The following is a 21793-nucleotide window of genomic DNA, read 5'->3' as shown; positions in this document are numbered from 1 at the left end:
GGAAGCTTGGTGATTCAACAGAGGCAGTGTGCCATGAATACACAGTAAATAAATGTGTTATTACTCATTAACACCTTACTCAATAAGTCACTGCATCAAATGTGCTCACTTGATTTATTTCCTTCATCGGTAATGTGTAAAATCCAATTAGCCTTGGCCTCACCGAGTCCAATTCAGAATGGCACTCGAGTCTCAAGAATGGCTACCTTCACTATGCGACATAACACAGTACTTTCACAAGGAGCCGAGAAAGACCAATTATAGCTCAGCAAAGGATAAGACATACCATTTCCTCCCAATCATTTACTTGCACAATAGCTTAATAGCGTTCTCATGTCACAGCCGGTCTCACTCCTTCATTCAGCCAGCCTCCTGATAGGTGACTTTAAGTTGATTTGAAATGAGTGCCCATCACTGGCTCACTGAAGGTAAGTTGCTGTATGTCTCTCCTGGTTATGACCAAGCATTCTAGTCCTTTCACTCAAATCCTTTCCATAGCAGCATTTAAATGTATGAACCAGTCGTAATCACTCTGTCATGTCAGCAATAATGTTTCCAGGAACACATTGGGGTTGTATAAAGGCAAACTAAGTTCTCATAAAGGGCTCTAGTGGGGAACACGGAAACACAGTACATGTCACTGGTGCTCTCAAAAACTGATTAATTCACTTACCTGTGATCTAAAAATAGGAACTTCCATTCAAGGCTGTGTCTGGAGGTGAATTCATCACAGGGTTCCTCCACAGTACATGAATCCTGGTCAAAGAAATTCCCATTAAAATAGAGGGATCAACTTCAATGCTGTCTTTTCGGTTATGACTGTAGAAATTATTAGTGTTATTACTAACAATTAGCAGAAGTATAGTTTCTGATCAGGTTGAAGTGGAAGCAAATTGTATCTTACCTTTAAAAACTGCGGAGTAACTAAGCGTACAGTAGCAACAAGGCAGACCTGTTCCTCCAGCGATGACTGCAGGGTTCTGGGTAACGTCAGCTCATACCCGTTACATGAGGATGTAGGCACTGTGAAACAGACGTCAAGTCACTCTTAAAACAAAGTTACAAATGAAGGTAAGTGCAATTACACCGTTACAAGTTGCATTAATTTCAGCTACATTACTTCATATTACATCATGGTGCGTGTTATGTCTGCTTTTCAGCAGTTAGACGCAAATTTGTTTGATAAAAAGGTTACAGCTGTCTTCTCTAAAAAAGAGAACATGGGATTTTATTAGTTTGCCCTAGAAAGCTAGTGTTGACAGCAAATTATTTAAAACGTTATTGTTTTACATCTAAAAACCTTAAGTAAACACTGAGGAAGAAAATGTGTATTTACCATTGTTATGAAACTTGAAATCTCCGACAAACTTCACATACTCATATATTGGTGGTTCCTTTGGGTCAATGTTACTTCTGGCTAAATGACAGCAAAACTCAACATGTGAATCGCCTGGAGAAAAAAAAACAGATAGCAGTCAAATGGCAATTCATGAGATAGTGTGCATTATTCAGATAGATGTACAGATTATGAAAAAGCTATAGTTTGGCAAGGCAGATAATACTTTCAGTATCTACAACAAGATATTATCTTTTCAAAATCACTTTGTACTGCATGGGGGACTCTTGATTTTACTGCAAATTATTTACTAAGCATGTCTGAAAGTTCAGTTTGTAGCATTTTAACTGCTCTGAGAATAGCCATGCATCTGAGAATGTTGAGTAACACAATGAGCACAATATGAGTCAGACATTCATTTTCACACAAAAGAAAAGCCAGATAGATCGATGCAGAAATGGTGTGAGACTTGCTTATGATAAAATGGAGCCAGTTGCAGTTGATGATTATTCCAGACATGACTCCATGACAACTTGTTTTGTATTTTGAGTTCTAAATACAGTCTGAGAAAGCAGCTATTTCCAGATCACTTTTTCTCTGAACAGCACGACTGTAGCACAGGATTAAGGTCAGTGTCTTGAGACCCAGATACCGCATTGCTCTAGATTACTTTGTTAACATAACAGCGATTAAAGGTCTTAACTACGAAGCTGGGGCTAGCTACTATTATTAGCTAAAAGGCTAATCATAGACATGCTAATCAGCAATCCTTTAAGCTTACAATGCCAAATTTGGTAACCTGCTCTATATATATACTGTAAAGGACCCACGTGTCACAGCTAAACACAAACACACCTAAAGATACACTGAAATACAAAAGGCTATAGCTACTATTATTCACTAAAAGGCTAATCATAGACATGCTAATCAGCAATCCTTTAAGCTTACAATGCCAAATTTGGTAACCTGCTCTATATATACTGTAAAGGACCCATGTGTCACAGCTAAAAGCACCTATAGATACAATGCAATACAAAATGCTGGGAAAACAGCATCTCACAGTATAAATGAGTTTCTTGTGTGTTATGGGTTGTATATAGACATCATTATCATTGAACATGAATGAATGTCTGACTATATGTATATAAGAAACAAACAAAACAATACCAAATATAATATAAACTTTGTCGTAATACTTTTGGCATTGCGACATGTAGGGACCTATACAGGAGCCACTGAAGGGCAGAGACGGTATGGGTCTGTGTGTGTGTGTGTGTGTGTGTGTGTGTGTGTGTGTGTGTGTGTGTGTGTGTGTGTGTGTGTGTGTGTGTGTGTGTGTGCGTGTGCGTGTGCGTGTGCGTGTGCGTGTGTGTGTGTGTGTGTGTTTGTGAGGTTAACATATATATATATATATATGTAGGGACAGATGGAAATCCTCACTGTCAAGGAAGTCAGCAGCAATGGGGTCATTCATCAGCATGTGGGATGATAGCAGCTTGTACACCTCCCCATGTTCCCGCTCAGGGAGGAAGTTCAAGATGTTTTGATCCACCATATCTGACTAATACAAAAGGGTACATTTATGATTATCATTTATGGTATTTGAGTTATTCTAGATTTTGCACTCATATACACACATTTCCACTGGTCTATTATGAACAGAGTGAGTAGCAAAGCATCATAAAAGGTAGTCTAGTGGTCTTATCTTGGTGAGAAATGTCTCTATTATAGGTGAAAGAAACCATTACACTGCTAGTGCACACAAATAAATCTGTTCCAATCAATCATTAACACAATGACCAATTATAATAAATGGAAGTTGTGTACTGCTGGCTTTTTGCAGCCTTTTCTTTTAGTTGCGATATCAGTTCTGCGTCTCTGTCACTTACCGGTAAATGGCCAATAAGTGAAGACACACTGTCAGATACATATATGATGTTTCCATCTGTTGTTAATGCGACAAGGAAACCATCTAGAGCCTGTTAGAAGAATAGAAAATGATAACTTTTATTGACTGCCTGTATTCTTGTGGGTAAAAAAAGTGGTCTTATTGATTGTACTGAAATAGTGAGCAGAGTTATTTCAGCCTGTGCAGTACAATCTATTCTCCACACTACAGTTTTGGGCTTTACCTCCATCATTAACTGGGTGAATTCCTCATTACTGAGGAACGAAGGCTTCCAGTCCTGTTGTATGTCACAGGATTCATTCTGTGCAGTGAGATCTGAAAAGAAAATTAGAAATAATAGACCTGAATGTTGAACATTGGCAGAAACTTGGGTAGTATATTCCAGCTACCTGGGCACTGTATTAACCAGTTAACATTTAGAATTTAGCATTTAGAAAAAAGGCACATTGCACAGAATGTTTGTGTAGTTCTCTTTTGTCCAGTATGGCTGCATGTAATTGGTAACCACTTTCAAAAGAAAATTCCATGTTTTGCCAGGTAAAACCTGGAAAAACATGATGATACAAGATCCAGTAACAAGACACCAAATGATATGTTTTTGTTGGTATATTACTCATATATATCAAGTAATACAGTATATGCTATGTGTTGATACTGTATATTGCTCATATATAAACACATACTGTAGCAACCGTTGTCTCTTCCATTGCTTATACCAAACAATTACAGGCAGCCATGTACACAAAGACAGAGAACTACACAAACATTCTGTGCAAGGGCTGATGCTGAAGACACTAGAAAAAAGTGCCTACGGGGAAATCCCCCTGTATTCCCAGGTGGATACATATAGTGATTGGGATTATCAGTCTTTGCACTAAAACATTTGACGTTGGAGCGGTTTATGTGATTGATGAGACAATGATGGCTATGTGCTCCTTTTTGCAAAGAACCGCACACGCACGCACGCACACGCACACGCACACGCACACGCACACGCACGCACGCACGCACGCACGCACACACACACACACACACACACACAAACACACACACACACACACACACACACACACACACACACACACACACACACACACACACGTGTTTCTGTCTGTCTGTCTGTCTGTCTGTCTGTCTGTCTGTCTGTCCGCAGGTTGCTCAGCTCAGCTATAATCAGTAAGCCCTCGTTATCCCATAGTTGCATCAAGGCAGTATGCAAGGCATTTGTGTTGAAGATGCTGTATATCCACTGCGCTATTAAATAGGCCTAGGCTGTAATCTAAAATCACATCAAGGATTTCCATCATCATGGATTAATTATCGAGCTACACTTTGTTGGTTGGTGTAGAATGACAACAGCAATTGGACACGTGGTCTGCTAGAACATAACCCAAACAAATAATATTCAAACTCCGCCCCTTTCTCCTGCTCTTGAATTGGGTAGTGAAAGATGCATGTTCTTTCCTTCTTGTTTAGGTAAGGTAGGTAAGATTTAGCACTTCAATGCAATGCGCTGCAAGAGTGTAGACTATAGCCATCACCAACGTTATTGATCCTCATCTGGAAATTCAGGTGTCACAACAGCAGCAGCAAGAGCATGAAACTTAGGATGTACAGAAATTCTGGTTTGCTTTGTAATCACCAAATACAGTTGCAAAACAATGGCTGGCTAAACAGGACATTGTAAATTCAACATACCTTTCTGTTTCTGCAAGAAATCAATAGTTCTCTGCAGTATGGTGGACTTGTCCATCTTGCGTGGATGTCCTTGGCCTTGCAGCATGGTGCATAGCTCCTTGATGAGCACATTGAACTGGTCTCTTCTTTTCTTTTCCGATTTGTTACGGGATGCCCTTAACAAGTAATCAGAGAATAAGAGAATCAGTGACAATATAAAACAGTAGTCCTAATCTTTATTCGACAAGGACATGACAGGTCAAGTTTGATTCCTGACTGGCAGGCTGTTAAAAATAATGTTATTATACAACACACGCACACACGCACGCACGCACACACACGCACACGCACACACACAGAGCAGTACCTTTTTGCTCTGTCTTTGTCATCTTCATCCAATAAATCGTCCACACAGCTGTTGGTGCTGTAGATAGAGATTTAGAATGTAAAATGTTGCTTCTGTTAATGTCAAGGATGAGAACTGAGAAATATGTACTGTACTGCTGTACGTTTGTAATGAACTAACATGAATAGATACTGTGAATGATCATTATGAGCCCTATCTTACACCCGACACAAATCAGCACAAAGTGCAGTGTCATTGATCGTTTACAACTGACTAGGGTTTGCAATGCGCACACACTACTTGCAATCAAAATCCATCTGAATTCGACACATCACTCATGTTCATCATGGTATATTTTATTACTGAGAGACTCAGTATTGAGGTTGAAAAATTATGATCTGGGCCAGATTATCCACATATTGCATCGGGCAAGTGCCAATGGCACCCGCCAATTTGCCAAGCTAGGAAGCGCCGTCGTTTTTGTGGCCTGAAGCAGAAGATGAACCTTTTTCAAGCACTTGATTTTAACTTGCCGCAGTATTCCTGTCATGCTTAAATAGGTGGCTTAACTAAAGAACCTAACGAAGGATGAGCATGTGATTATTAAGTTCAAATATACAGTATAACAGATATCTCTTCGACATAAATGGGACATTGGAGAAAGATGTGATTCTACTTCTAGTTGCATGCCCCAAAAATGCCAGCAGCAGTAAGGACGGTTCTACTTGATATTTTAGGTGAGCAGAGAGCTTTTGTTTTCCCTGTCTCCTGTCTCCTGACATCATTATATCACATTATTCTGCTCCGGTAGATGGTTGTGCACTTTCAATCAATGCACGAGCAGATCTGCTTCCTCAGCAGAAAACGGTTTGGTTCTCTGTTATCTAAATAGCAATGCAGGTGCAACTGGCTCTTAAGACGAATGGGAATAGACACTTGGGGCCCTATACCCACTATTTAGAGATTTAGTATGGTGCAAGGGGCGTTCCCCTGGAAAGGTTATATTTGATACACAGAATTATCACTCACACATTGCTGTTACAGCAATTTGCTTGTTTTTTGGATTAATTCAACGAATGGTCTGGTGTGGTTATAGCAAATGCAGATCAAACGATATTGTATTAGTCTTTGATAAGCTTAACTGGCAACTGCTGATAAAAACACATTGACACAAGGAATTAACAGTCACACTTTTGTGGACTACAGTAAAATTGGAATGACGATCACATTCGCAATCACTTAATTCCGAAGTGAACTCTGCAGTGAACTCTGCAGCCGCACTGAGGTGCCGATAAGGTTGGACACTATACACCCAACGTTTGCTTCATGCGCTCTAGCCTTTGATTGCCTTTCAATAAAACCATATTTGATACACATAAGTATTACCTACATGTTACTGTTGATTATAGAGAATTTTATATTATTGTAATACGTTTTTTATTTCCTGCGCAATGGATGAATGAAACGTGTGTAATTTGGAGCGAATGGCACCGCACACAGCACAAATTGTCTTCTTTGAATAGACTATCATCTTATATTAACACAATTGAAACAAGGAATTGACACTCACTTCTGCTGATTATAGGATAGGCCTAATTTGAATCTCAGACATTTGCTGAGAATTAGGAGAGAGGCAGCCTCTGAAAGTTGTGCCGTTGTAATGTGCGCCCGGCCAGATTCCCGACATGTCCATTGCAGCTGCGCGCTCAACCAAACGAATTTGGCATAGCGGGTGGTTTTAGAATGCGCTATGCACTTTCCAAAACATGTGTGGGCAAGATAGCAATTTTAGGGAAAGCGCAACAACACAGCCACGAGCACACCTCCAGGCGCAAATAACGGAGGCGGCATAATGAATAGCGGATATAGCGGCCATAAGATACCGTTTAGGGACAGTGCCAGCTCCTTTGTGCGTAATTCACAGGTAGTGAGAACGGGTAAGGCACTGGCAAAGAAAGGGCCCATATGTGCCATCTAACTAGCAAAATTGGAATTAGACACGCCCCCAAGTCATTTGTGATGTGCAGCATTAGACCACCATTGATTTAAATATGAAATACTGACCCCATGTATACTGGACATTTACATGCGTCTTGGGAATCAGAACTTTCAAACTGTAAATATGCTTCCAAAAGCAGTTTAAATGGCTTCCAGTGTGAGCATGTGAAGCAACTCAGATGAATACAATTCAGATGCCAAGAAATCAACACACAAAGACCAATGTCAATTTTAAATGCAGCATCTCTATTCTACATAGAACTGTAAATTAATGGATATGAAATGACACTGCAGATCATCACCTATGGATCTGAGACACTTCTATGGCTTCTCTTGGCACATCTTAAACCAAAGACATAATTATAAAAGCCACACTGCAGCTACTATAATATTTATACACTGCAGCTACTTCATGTCAGTTAGTGGATTAATGCAAAAATAAAATATTAATTTGATCTAAAAGATTATGTGTGTAGGTAAAATCTAGGATAGTGACTACTGGGATAAAATATTTTCCTATAACTGTTCATTCAAAACCAGAAAACATCCCAAATATAAAGAAAATATGAATATGATACAATATGATGCGTGTGTATGCGTGTGTATACATCAGTGTATATCCACTGTAACATTTAGACCCCATAGTTGTGACCTGCATTACATGATTCAAATATTGTGTAACTATTTACACAACTTAGTAACTATGTAATAGAAAGGAAACGTCAATGTATGATATGAAGTGATATGAAATGGCACTCACTCCCATTCCCCCCGGCTGGATGGACAAGGGCCACCAAAGTCGGAAATGTTGTCCATTATCACTCCCTTTCCCAGCCAGGCCCTTTCTGAAGTCGTATAAATCCCATCCGTGCTGATGGTGCCTCAACGTCTTGGGTAAAACGACTGATCAACAGCTTCTGTCCACTCCAAACAAACTCCAAGACCTATGAAAAAAGCACAATCAATTCCAATTAAATGTAATGTATCTCTAGATTGAATGGCAAACAATGGGATGCATCTGGAATCATGGGTATCACATATAATGCAAAATAACTTTTATTTTTTTAAATGGGTCAGGGAACTGAGAAAGAACAATTGTGTGCTGTACACATGTTGATGTGCAGTCACAGTGATTCAAAGAAGAAGTCTGTAGCATTAGTTATGATATAAACGTCAATGGCATCTTTGTCAACACAGGATACGTATGTCCCATCATCAGTGTGAAAACATTAGAAGATAAAAGATCCTGATGTGAAGGCTACACCATGTATTTGCCCTGACATCTCGCTATTTTACAGTGCAAAACAAAGTTCATAAACCATCTTCGGTTTCCACCTGGATACAGCACTTCAATACTAAAGAAATGCTCCGCACGAGAGGCGCTCCTCTTGACCTAGAAAAATGCTTGAGGCAGACACCTCTTTTGATAACGCAGCATAACAAAGAGACTAAAGGAGCCCACCTCTTTCACATCCTCCGAATAAAGGAAGCTTACCAACATGCAGCAAACACCACTGGGAACTATAACAGTCTATATCTATTGCAAATAAAACTCACAGTCTGTCTGTAGCCTGCCCTAGGCCAAGTAAACAAATGAAAGCTGTTCAAAGCCAGACATTATCAAAACAATGTCTGAAAGAAGGCTACAATTCAAGGAGTAAAGCTTAATTATATGAGGACATAGGCTAATCTATCCCTTTCCGAGGACTTTCTAAGTGATGACAGTTAAAGGGCTCAGATGCAAAGTAAAATCTGTTTTTATTTAACTCTCATAGAGTTAAGTTAGTATATGATTATAATCATACACATTATACTCACCATGGAGATGTACAGTATTAACTTGCGTTAATACTGTACATCTCCATGATGAGTATAATGTGTATGATTATAATCATATACTAAATTATGCAATCTTATTAGTATATTTTCAACCATTTTGATTCATGACATAAAACACTAAGTGGAAAGCATTTTATAAGCCATCATCATTCCAGTGCTGTTAATGTTTCCATTGACACACTGCAGGGAAACATGACATGCACTACTTTTTTCCTCTTGATCCTGATTAAAACTGCTGTGAGAGTCTGGAAATATTTTGTACTCTGTATCATTTACTCCTCAGTTGGCAGCTGGTGGCCATATTCATATTTCTGAGAGTGCTTATTCTCTACTCTTCTGGTCTGATAAGTATGCTGCTGTGTCCCAGTTCCATACAGTATACTATTACTAATACAATACATGTATTAATCTTTATAATATACTGTTTTGGGCAGTTACCATGCCAGAACTTCTCATACTGTACTGCTTGTTTGTGCTAACAGTAAATGACATTGATAGTTGACCAACAGAAGATGATGCCACTGGATGTCCTTTAGCCCAGTGGTTCTCAACCAGTGGTCCAGGGACCGCCCCCAGCTAAATGATGGAGAGTTGGTAACCAAATGGACCCTTAATTGGTAGATCTTTAACTCTTGAGAGCGTTTTTTTTTTTTTTTTTTTTCATTTTACGCTCTCAAGAGTTTAATTATTGTTAAACACTTGCATTACCTAAGTCTACACAATGTATGAATGAATATAGAAGAATTGTTATTTTGATCAACGTTTGCCTGTTATATCTCCTATTGGTACCACATCAATACAGCATACACAATACACATGGCCATGTGGTAAATGGAAAATAGACTGCCTTTATATAGTGCCTTTCAAGTCCATTCAAAGCGCTTTACAACATACTTCATATTCACACACACACTGCAACGGCACATAACAAGTATACAGTGTTACACAATGTAAGCTAGCACACATTCACACAGCGATGACAGAGGCAGAGCAGTTAGGGGTTAACCCCAGCATCGGTATTGTGGGGAAAGCTTCCGCTGAAAGTAGCAGATCGACAAGCTCACAACGTGACATGTTGCGTTGCATTGTGAGCTTGTCGATCGGCTATTTTCAACGAAAGCTTTCCCCACAATAACATAAAACACACTAGTATTGAGCCCTGAGGGACTCGGGGTTAAGATTCTTGCTCATGGATACTTCGACACACAGCCAGGAGGAGCTGGGGATTGAACCGGGAACCTTCCAGCTCCCAGGCGGCCACTCTACCTCCTGAACCACTAGCGCCACACTGCTGTGAAAAAAACAATCACTGATCATTTGGTGGTTTCACATTTAGAATGCATTTGCTTTGGATGTATTTGTGACTGATGCAAAACACTCCACTCTACCGGGATACATTACTCTAGAAATGCATCAAATGACAGTGACATTCTAACTTGTGAAGGTTATTACTCACATTGTTGTCTCCGCCAGGCCGAAAGGCATGGCGAGAGAGTATGTTTTGCACCCTGTCCGTCCGTCCGTGTGTCCTGTCCGTCCGCGAGCAGCTAATCTCCGGCACCGTTGGCCCGGTCGCTGCGAAACTGTGGACACACACTCCCTGGATGCCAATTCAGAACCTCTGCCCCAAATCTTTCACATGGGCCGATTTGTGCATAACCCATTTTCTCCTACAGATTTTATCCAAACATCATGCAAAACGGTACACAGTATCTCTATAGTCATGTGATCAACACGGATCTCCACGATTATCCATATTCCATCCTTATTGGCTAGGGTTGGCTTTCAAAGTTTGCAGGATTGGTCCGTTTTGAACAAAATGCCTCAAATCATGAACGCAGCTTGCGATTTCCTGACCTGGTGGAGACCTGTGCTCCAAGGAGCACTTTTTCTAGTTTAATTTACAATTAAAGGAGTAGTTCCCCCCCAAAACACCCAAAGAAGCCTTGAATTCATGGAACATTTTTTGTTTTTGTCGCATTCCTATGCCAATAATTTGATGACCGGCGGGGTCAATGCAGGTTAATTGAGTCTCCTACCGAAAACTCCGCCAGATTTGAGATGATGATGATGATTTGAGGACCAATCCTGCAAACTTTGGAAGCCAACCTTAGCCAATGAGGATGGAATATGGAAAATCGGATTTGGGCAGAGGTTCTGAATTGACTGTGTGTCCACATTTTCGCAGCGACCAGGCCAATGGTGCCGGAGATTAGCTGCTCGCGGACAGACAGGACACACCGACGGACGGACAGGGTGCAAAACATACTCTCTCGCCATTCCTTTTGGCCTGGCGGAGACAATTTGTCATTTTTTGGGTGAACTACTCCTTTAATTTCATATTAAGTTACATAACCTCTTTAGGTTTTAATTAAAATTGCTCTAATTCTGCAATACAAAACAAAGTATTAATCAAAAAAATAAACAAACATCTTCTTGCACAAGATAATGAATACTAAAGAGAAAGAAAAACATAAGCAGCAATGAGGCAGGGGGTAAGCAGCTCACTGAGGCTAAAGAAAATAGTGTGATTCCCACAGTCTTAGCTCATAACTGAAATGCCAGACGAAAAATCTTAAAATCCTACAAGTTAAATTGTCAAGATGCTAAAAAACAGTTATTTATGCTAGACAGCACAAAAGAAAATCAATAATCCTGTTTAGTGAGATAGTATTAAATTGGAAATTAAATGCCTGCAGCTAATGCTATGATGTAGCCTGCCCTACACTCCACTGCATATATCCCAGGAGTGTTTTTTAGGAGAGATTAGAGTAGAGTTAGATAATTACACAAACTAGGCTGACATCCATTTATAACAAAATACTGCATCCAGAAATTGGTCTGTGTTTAATGAATAAGATGCAGAAAGCTAGAAATGTGACATTTTGGGCTGACTGGTGGTGCAGCACTAACTTTTGCCTTGTGAATGTGACCTGAGTTAACCAGACCTCTGTCATGTCTCACATGTCCAAAAGGTTTTCTGATAATAAAAAATAAATATGACATGTTTATCCTTGGTCTGCATTAACAATGACAAAACAAACTTGGACATTGGACAATAGGCTAATTTAAATATGAGTGTACTGTTAACTCCTTTGGAATTTTCTCTCAAAGAGCAGATTTGTTTTTCTAGCCCTACAGCTATGTTTATAAATGCCCAACACCGTTGGATAATTAACTGGATTTGACCAATGCACACTGACTGCTTATGTCACTTGCCAACTGCCACCAAGGAACATCAGCTGAAATAATATCCTCAGTTGTATTATGTAAATGTACTGTACATGTAACAGCTTTGATTTGTATAATATCATCATCCTAGAAAGCATGCAACCCTTCAAATATCCAAGATATTTATGAAACTTCCTTTACAGTATGTTCCGTATGCTAGATTCGACAAAACAAACACAAATGTTGCAATGATTAAACGATTAAACCCTGACACCAGATTGTGCATTGAACTTTCCTCTGACCTCTGTGTGTGTGTGTGTGTGTGTGTGTGTGTGTGTGTGTGTGTGTGTGTGTGTGTGTGTGTGTGTGTGTGTGTGTGTGCGTGCGTGCGTGCGTGCGTGCGTGCGTGCGTGCGTGCGTGCATGTTCTGTGTTGGCAGAAAAATGTTTCCCTCTACCCAGTTTGTTTTTCCTATTTTACAGAAGACATTGAAAGAGAACAGACTGATCAAATATTGAGGATTGAGTAGCCTACAAACAAGCCTAGTAAGAAAACACAGAAGATCCTGCATTTCAGGCCCAATCATCACTGACAATAAAGCAAGACAGCCTTGGGGACGTCAACTGTGGAAGCAAACCTTTCCTCAAAATGTTATAATTAAACTTTGTTTCTGAGTTTAGGATTAAGATGATGCAGGGCACCTGCTCAATTAACATACAGTATACAGCCTTATTCTAAACAACGTTGTGATATTCAGCCTCACAAACAAACCCACATTCACTGAATGCATTGAGGTTAAACCACACCTTGCAAAGTTTACCACTACAAAGCACCAGGCTCTGGTTACAGATGCCCTGAGGGGTTCAAGTCTTAAATTGGTTACCTGAACTCATGACAGAGGAGTAAATACACTCAGGTTCACGTTCATGACCAAACCCGGAATGTACTGTAAATACAGTATACTGTAAAAAGAGAGGGAGATGCATACTCTCTCGTGCTCCGGGTTTCTCATGGTACTGTACATAAACCCTCAGGAAATAAGCTGTTACAGGGTAATACAGTAGAGTTTAATGGAAGAATTGAAACCTTATGCTTGCTAGCAGGGACATACACTTGTTTCAGTTCTGAGGGCAACACACTACTGTTGCTGCAATTCACTCCTACTCCTTCCTGCTTATTTCTGATGATGGAATATGGTACAGTGTCAGTGTTACACTACTATCAACCATAACTTAAGAACAGACCACATAAAGATAAAATGCGTAAGTTAGGCCTATATATCTGTTGTTTCTCTGTAATTGCTATAATGTCCGAACTACAATAAAGATGGTGGCACGTCTAGTGTCCTGTCCTATCCGGTATGCCATCTGCTTCAAATAACTTTATTTGATGTCCTACTCGCACTAGGGTCTAAAATATTTCAATGGAAGAGTAGGGAGACCACCTCTAAGCACAGTAGATGTGCTAAAGTCGTTACATCTTAACATACTCTACTCTACCATACAGATTGGTTAAAATAACCTTTTATTCATTGAACTAAGTCTGGGACTGTAGCTTTAAATGTTTTAATGTTTAAACTGTGTTGATATGAAACCTAACTATAATTATGTTTTTACAAAACATATGAATATAAAATTGCACTGATAAACAAAAGCATGCTAGAGATAGCATCCATTCAAGATCCTTTAATTTACCCTAAAATGGCTTCATTGTAAAATAAAAACATCTTATGGACTGCCCCACACCAGTCTCAAATTGTGGTCACTCACCCTTGGACACTAGGTGAATGGTTTGTGGTAAATTAATAAAACACAGCTTCTCAACATTGACTATGTGATGGTCACGCCGTCTTTTGTGCACATGTTGTATCTCATCCACGATTTCCCTGTTTTAACAGTTGTGAAAGAGTTATTACTTAAGAACGTACAACCCGTCATTCTTTAAAAAAAATTTAAAGGATCTTTGGAAATAAGCATATGGCGTAAGTGGTTGCCACAAGCAAAATGTCAGCATAACACCGTCAATGCAAGACAGTAAATGTCTACTGATGATGTTCATTCATATCCTATGAAAGGGGTTAATTTGGAAGGAAACTTTCAAGGAAAATCATGTTCTATTCTTTCTTTTTGACTTCTTCTTCTTCTTCTTCATAAGTTAACCACTAACCCCTTTAAACCTGACAACTCTATTTTAGGCATGTCATTATAGGTGAAATCTTTCAAAAATCCTACAATAAAATGAACAAATCATAGTCCGTCGATCCAATTTATGATAGCTCATGCTTTCTGTCTAATGGCAAAAAAGCAAATGGAAATCACTCTGGTTTGTATTACCAGAGTAAGTGTTCAGATCTTTTTAGCAAACTACTAGCTAATCTGAGACTATTCTCAGAGGTAGTGGCTGTTCTTGTCCGCTTTGCAAACTAACTACCTTGTCTGAAAAACCTCTACTTGTATCTCATGCTGTAGTGACAGCTCAAGTCTTGAGACAAACATTCCTGGAGCTGGGTATGTTTTACTGAAATTTCTTCAAGCATCGACATTCATATAAAGAACAAATGTGTGCAAGTGAAATATGTGGAAAACAAATGTATGTATAGAACAGCTAAATCTACACTGCCAACTCCCAGTTATCCCAGATGATAGCTTTTTCATGGTCAAACATTGAAAAGTAAGGTCTACTACGTCATTACATTACATGTAATACATCTGCTTGTTCTAACTCCTAGTTTGAGCTGCTGTATAGTGTATACCCAATGTATATTCAAAGTCAAGCCACCATTTTGTCATGGCTGTCATAACAGTATGCCATTTCAAACACCATGGTTTGAAAGGGCTTATTTTCCTTTAACTATCATGATATATTATTATATCATGGAACAGTTTTGAACGTCCGTTTGACACCAATCACTGTAGATGTAAGTAATGCCTGGCTTATAGGCCTATCATAATCATAACATCATAATAATATTATCATCAGTATTATTATCATAATATTCGAACCTCACAGTGTATACTAAACCCATGTCAGCTCTATTTCTGTTATGTAGTTATAGTAGTATTAGTAGTTATGTGAGCAGCTCTTCCTATTTGAAAATGGATAGTTTGTTGACTTCAATGTTTTGACTTCTTGTGTTGGGATGTATACCCTCTCATGGTACATTCGGAGGCAGGGTAGTGGCCTCAAGTGATAAGGAAACGTCACAACACTTCCATTCCTTAGGCCTTCTAAAGGAAAACAATGTAGGGGAGGGGCGGGCCCACCAATGGACTCAATGACCTTTACCTTCAACATGCATTGCACATAACGTCCACACACAGTGACACTGGCTAAACTCAAGCCATCTCATTCATTCAGAATCCAATTCTTGATGTGAATTCAAGACATCATGTCCACAGAGTTCAAAACAACACAAGTCACTCAAGATGTATTTCTAACCATAAGATGGCAATGGCTGCAATATATGGAATTGTGGACTTCATATGATCATAACTAAGTAAGAATAGCCCTGAAAGAGCATTCAGTAATAATGCTTATACTCAATTACAAATATATGTATTTCTTTGAGCTATTTTTATATTGTAATTTAACTAATAATGACCAGAGGAAAATCAATAATGAAAATCACTCCAGAGCTGGTCATGAATGCAGAATATGGGTTATCTATTCTATATGTTCTAACCAGGACACTTGCATATTGTAGAATTAAATCATAGAGTATATTTGAGACTGCTTCACAGACCCATGGGTCTGTGAAGCAGTCTCAAATATAGAAGTATAGTTTAACCAACAATATCTACAGCATACACAGTCTAGGTCCTCTAGAAAATGATTAACTGGGTGTTGTAGGCTAATCATGAGATAGACCACCTCCAGTGTCATTTGAAAGAGGGCCGCACATGAACTTTGATGTTATAACAATTCAAAACCGGTACCATGGGACATGACAACGTGTGTGACAGCCTCTTACAGTGGCATAAAACGCATTACAATGACATAAAACAATCTAAAATGATATATCACTCACATACCTTGAAAACGAGTCTTCAGTAGAAACAGAGATCCATATAGTTCACTTTGGTAAACCTACTCATAGTAAACTACGGCATAGCTGTTAATGTGCAACTACGCTTCTTGACTCATCATCATCACCACAGACGTCAGAAAACGTTCAATTGCATAACCACATTATTTAATGTGGTTGGTCGCAATTATAGCAGCAGTCAAAAGAAGTCTACCCTTATTATTATTAATCAACATATGACCGAATTCCATTCGCGATCCTTTCCTGGATTCTGAGCGCCGTCCGTCTTTTTCCATTAAACCCTGCACTTCAACATCCTCCAGTCTGTTCGCTGGCAGCCGCTTGTAAACAGCACTGAGAGAAAGTAGGTCAGCTGGTAGCTCAATACTCGCTCTAACGACATCATCATAATCACACTGCTGAAACTAACCAGTAGAATCCTGTGGTGGAAGAAGTACTCAGATATTTTACTTATGTAAAAGTAGCAATATCACAATTTTAAAATACTCTGTTACACAAGTGTAAAAGGCCTGTGTTCAAAATGTTACTTGAGTAAAAGTACAAAAGTATTGGCATCAAGATATACTTACAGTACCAAAAGTAAAAGTACTAAAATGTTTGAAAATAGCATATCTACAAGCTCACAATGCATAAACCTTTGTGAGCTTGTAGATCGGCCATTTTCAAATAGGTTTTATAATAGAATAATTTATGTCTGCAAAGTAACTAGTAACTAAAGTTTTCAATTAATTGTGTAGTTGAGTAAAAGTGCAATATTTGCCTCTGAGATGTAGTGGAGTAGAAGTAAAAGTACTGAAAACTGGAAATACTCCAGTAAAGTAAAAATACCTCAAAATTGTACTGTACTTGAGTAAATGTACCTAGTTACTTTACATCACTGCGTAGAATCCTATTGTAATCTAACTCGGGAGTGTACAAATGGACCAAATGGACCATTTCGTTACATTGTATACCCTCTACCCTTATACTAGACTCTCAGAGTTAAATGGAGGTCTACTGACCGGGGTAAACAGATGTTTACATTGTAACACGTGCCTATTGCAGATCACTTTTAACACGCGGCTCTAACTCTAATGGTATTATTACTGAACGGATTCGAGGCGATTGATTCATTGCAGCCTACAAAATAAAATAAAAAGGGATTTTGCGATTGGAACACACTCAACACAGTCTATGTTCAACTGAACGGTGCACTCCTCTCAAGTTCAACGACGATATAAGCTGCCTTTTGATCCTCTTCAGGTTTACATTTAACGTAGCGGAGCTCCACCCGGTAAGAAGATCCGAAGTGTGGATGTAGGCGAGATAATAGAAACATCCTGACCAATCACTGTGGTGCAGTGACAGTCAGCAAACAAAACAACTTGTTATGCGTGATTTCCTCGTGCAGGCTATACTTCATTGTCTCCGCCAGGCCGAAAGGCATGGCGAGAGAGTATGTTTTACCCCCTGTCCGTCTGTCCGTCCGTCCGTCCGTGTGTGTGTGTGTGTGTGTGTGTGTGTGTGTGTGTGTGTGTGTGTGTGTGTGTGTGTGTGTGTGTGTGTGTGTGTGTGTTTGGCAATTTCCCAATTTCCCAGCTAATCTCCGGCACTATAGAGCATCGCAGTTGCGCAGAATCCGGGTGCCGGAAGTAAATACTCAATGCATTTTTCCCATTGACTTTTCCAAAAATATTTATATCAATGAATTTAAGCCTAGGATCAAGCCATCCAGGATTCTGGTGAATCATGACCATAAAACCTTTTTTTCTGTGATTTTTTAAATGTTATATTTAATGATATGATATACTATGTTTAATAAATACCCTTTGTTTTGCCGTTTTCAAAAAAGTTTTTTTCACAGAATCAAATGTTTTATGGTCATGATTCACCAGAATCCTGGATGGCTTGATTCTAGGCTTAAATTAATTTATATAAATATTTTCGGAAAAGTCAATGGGAAAAATGCATTGAGTATTTACTTCCGGCAACTGGAAGTGGGCGGGAACTGCGACGCTCTATTGGCCCGCTCGCTACGAAACTGTGCACACACATTCCCTCAATACCAATTCAGAACCTCTGCCCCAAATTTTTCACATGGGCCAGTTATAGCGCCACCAGGAGGCCGATTTGTGCAGAACCCATTTTTTTGACATTACTCCTACAGATTTTATCCAAACGTCATGTGATCAACCTGGATCTGTCCGATTTCCCATATTCCATCCTGATTGACTAAGGTTGGCTTCCAAAGTTTGCAGGATTGGTCTGTTTTGAACAAAATACCTCAAATCATGAATGCAGCTTGCAATTTCCGTGAAATTTCACACGCACATTCCCACTAGGCCAAGGAAGAAATGCCACCCATTTCACATTGGCCTGTTATAGCGCCACCAGCAGGTCTAATTTAGCAAAACGTTTTGGATTTTTGAAACAAAATGCCACAAATCATGAATGCAGTGTCCGATTGCTGTGAAAGGCCTAAGAAGAAATTGCACCCTTTTCACATTGGCCTATTATAGCGCCACCAGGAGGCCACAATAACGTACCTGACCTGGCGGAGACCTGTGCTCCGAGGAGCACTTTTTCTAGTTTCTCATGTGTTTCTATGTTGTTCAGTTCCTGGCTTGACTTAAAATTTAAATCGGGTTTGCAACTTCTATAGCCAATATAACTCATTAATTATAGGCCTATCATAATTCACTATCTCCAAATGTTTTGTCAAACGTCCACGATTTTATGACAGGCTATAAAACAGAAAATACAAACAACACTGAAACTTACAATAGCAATAATCATTCAACAATAAATAAACCTTGGGCAATTTCCCAATATGAATGATTCAAGACTGCCCCTTTAATCAACAACCTATCTATCAACATGTAGATCAGTGGGCTACAATAGTGTACAACAGGTCCTGCCAAAACCATTAGGTTTCATCCAGCTCTTCTAACGTTAGAAGGAGTTCTTCTTAACGCTATGTTACTTTTGAGCCGCTGCCCGCACACCCCCGGTAGCGCAGCAGCCGCAGCCTCTCATCTCTAGTCAAAATAAAAAATACACTTTTGCTACTCACCAAAACAAAGACGGGTTTAAGATGTTGAAAGCCTACTTTCCTTAGTGGGAAATAAAATACACTTTTTGGCCAGAAAAGAAAATATTTCACCCGAAGGAAATATCTGGTCAATAGAAAAATTCCATTAACCAGATCTGTAGGGGGCACAGTGGAGTAACTAAAATGTTTTTATTTTTCTGGTCAAAAACATAGACTGTATAAAAGAGATGGACAAAGCCACACCTCTGCTTTCAACCGAAAATGAAGCCGATTGTTCAGCAATCTTTCAATATCACGTCATATCGCGTCATATCCTGCAGAATGCCACCAGACCATTATTGGTTGGGTAGCTTATCAATCAAGAGCGGGGGCGGGGAATGAATGCTATTGGTTGTGTAGCTTGTCAATCAAATCATCCCGCCACTCCTAGAGCATAACCTACTTTATCGTCAATTTTAAAATAAATGGGACCATAGTTTACCAAAACGCATATCATGATGATTGAAAGGAGACTTTAAACTAGCGACTGGAAGCATATAGTATTTATGACCATTTTTATTAAGGTAAGAAAATCTAGCTAAATCAGCTACCACCTAAAATGAGACTCTGTGTGTGTGTGTGTGTGTGTGTGTGTGTGTGTGTGTGTGTGTGTGTGTGTGTGTGTGTGTGTGTGTGTGTGTGTGTGTGTGTGTGTGTGTGTGTGTGTGTGTGTGTGTGTGTGTGTGTGTGTGTGTGTGTGTGTGTGTGCACTCGAAACGCAAAGGTTGAGACAACTACAGACTTAAGAACAAAGGAACAGTTTCAAAGGTGTCGAACTTGGGGATTTTACAAATAGAGAAGGCACACAAAATCTACGGTTCCCGAATTGTTGAACAATATGCAGGAGCAAAAGGCAGAAAGCTTCAAATCATTGTATAAAGGTAGGGCTCATTTATTTCTTTGATTGACATGCTTAGTTTAGTTCAAATGCTGTGTTACCTATACTAGTGGGGCGGCGTGGCACAAGAAATCCGCCTAATCGTTCAATTTTACGATTAAAGCGCCAAATTTGGCAGAAGTGTTGATTGATATATTGGGAACAAAACTCAGGGTCCCCACGGTCATGAAATTCCTGGAAATATTTTGAAATAAAATTTAAAAAAATCCAGTACTGGAAAAGGTTTGAAATTGATCAAACATCATCAAAGGTCCTGGAATTTATCAAGGGTCCTGGAAAAATATTTGGCTATGCAAGTAAGTCCCTAAATAGCCTGCAGCTTGTCCAGAATGCCGCTGCGCGCATACTGACAGGAACCAGAAGAAGAGATCATATCACTCCTTCATTGGCCTCTTTGCACTGGCTCCCGGTTAAATACAGAATAGAGTTTAAAGTTCTCCTCCTCACATACAAGGCTCTCAATGGACAGGCACCAGTATATCTCAAAGAACTCATCGAGCCCCGTAAACCAGCCAGAACACCACTGCGTCCACAGTATGAAAAAAGGCTTACGGTTCCAGTAAACCCCCAAAAAACTAGAACAGGAGGTAGAGCATTTAAGTTTCAAGCACCTCAGCTGTGGAACCTTCTCCCAGTCTCAGTCCGTAAAGCAGACACACTCTGTATATTTAAAACTAGACTAAAAACCTTTCTCTATGATAAAGCCTATAGCCGAAGTGTATAGACTCAGTCCCCCTATAGTCATCCTCTCTCCCCCACCTTCCCCTTTCTCCTCTCTCCCCTCGTCCTCTCTCTTCTCGTCCTCCCTTTGGTTGTGTGGGTTTGTGTCCCATTGGTACAATCGTAATTAACCCTGTACGGATTCACGCTCTAGTAAGGCCTGCCACTAATTCTACAACCGGGGACTCGTTCCCCGGAGTTTCTTCTACCACCCACGTCGCAGGTCCATGGACTATTACTATGGACCCCCAGCTGCGGCTCAAGACTGTGACTGCGGACCGGGCCTGGGCCTCTCCATGGAGTCTATGGACTGTTACTACGGACCCCCAGCTGCGGCTCAAGACTGTGACTGCGGACCGGACCGGGCCTCTCTCCATGGAGCACGACCTGGACACGACCGTGGACTTCTACTACACTACACTATACCGCATATTATATTATCTTAAACATTTTTATATTATTCCATTATATACTGCATACACACTATTGCTGTACTATATTATACTATCATATGCTAGTATCTTACACTATTATATTTGCTATTATTGTTATTGTTACTGCTTGCACTGTATCTCTTTCTGTCTCTCCTCTGTCTCTCCCTTTCTCTCTCTCTTCTTTCCCCCAACACGGTCGAGGCAGAAGGCCCCCGCCCTAGAGCCTAGGGTCTGCCTGACGTTTCTTCCTGTTGAATTAAGAGGGAGTTTTTCGTTGCCACTGTCGCAAAATTGCTTGCTCAGGGTGGGATGTTGGGTCTCTTCTCTACATGTAAAGTGTCTTGAGACAA

The 21793-nt window shown here is 39.8% G+C and overlaps 1 protein-coding gene across 4 annotated transcripts in view; it reads right to left on the bottom strand.

The window, feature by feature from the left end:
* npas2 (neuronal PAS domain protein 2) overlaps positions 1-21793 on the bottom strand; it is a 49873-nt gene that overhangs the window by 16259 nt on the left and 11821 nt on the right. For 3 of the 4 annotated variants that reach the window (XM_084073666.1, XM_084073669.1, XM_084073668.1), the window contains exons 2-10: positions 8027-8210; positions 5290-5346; positions 4944-5098; positions 3469-3560; positions 3226-3315; positions 2777-2897; positions 1337-1450; positions 905-1023; positions 674-756 (exon numbers count right to left, since the gene is read on the bottom strand). In XM_084073666.1, coding sequence (XP_083929792.1) covers positions 674-756; positions 905-1023; positions 1337-1450; positions 2777-2897; positions 3226-3315; positions 3469-3560; positions 4944-5098; positions 5290-5346; positions 8027-8082 — 887 coding nt within the window. In that variant the 5' untranslated portion in view covers positions 8083-8210. Of the gene's footprint in view, positions 1-673; positions 757-904; positions 1024-1336; positions 1451-2776; positions 2898-3225; positions 3316-3468; positions 3561-4943; positions 5099-5289; positions 5347-8026; positions 8211-16307; positions 16432-21793 lie in introns of those variants that run through there. The other variant, XM_084073667.1, reaches the window with a different exon arrangement.

This window comes from Gymnoscopelus microlampas (assembly GCF_963454915.1).
Source record: "Gymnoscopelus microlampas genome assembly, chromosome: 12".
In the NCBI taxonomy this organism is placed as follows: Eukaryota; Metazoa; Chordata; class Actinopteri; order Myctophiformes; family Myctophidae; genus Gymnoscopelus; species Gymnoscopelus microlampas.
The sequence above is the reverse complement of the archived record's forward strand: the minus strand, read 5'-3'. Positions and strand labels throughout refer to the sequence as shown.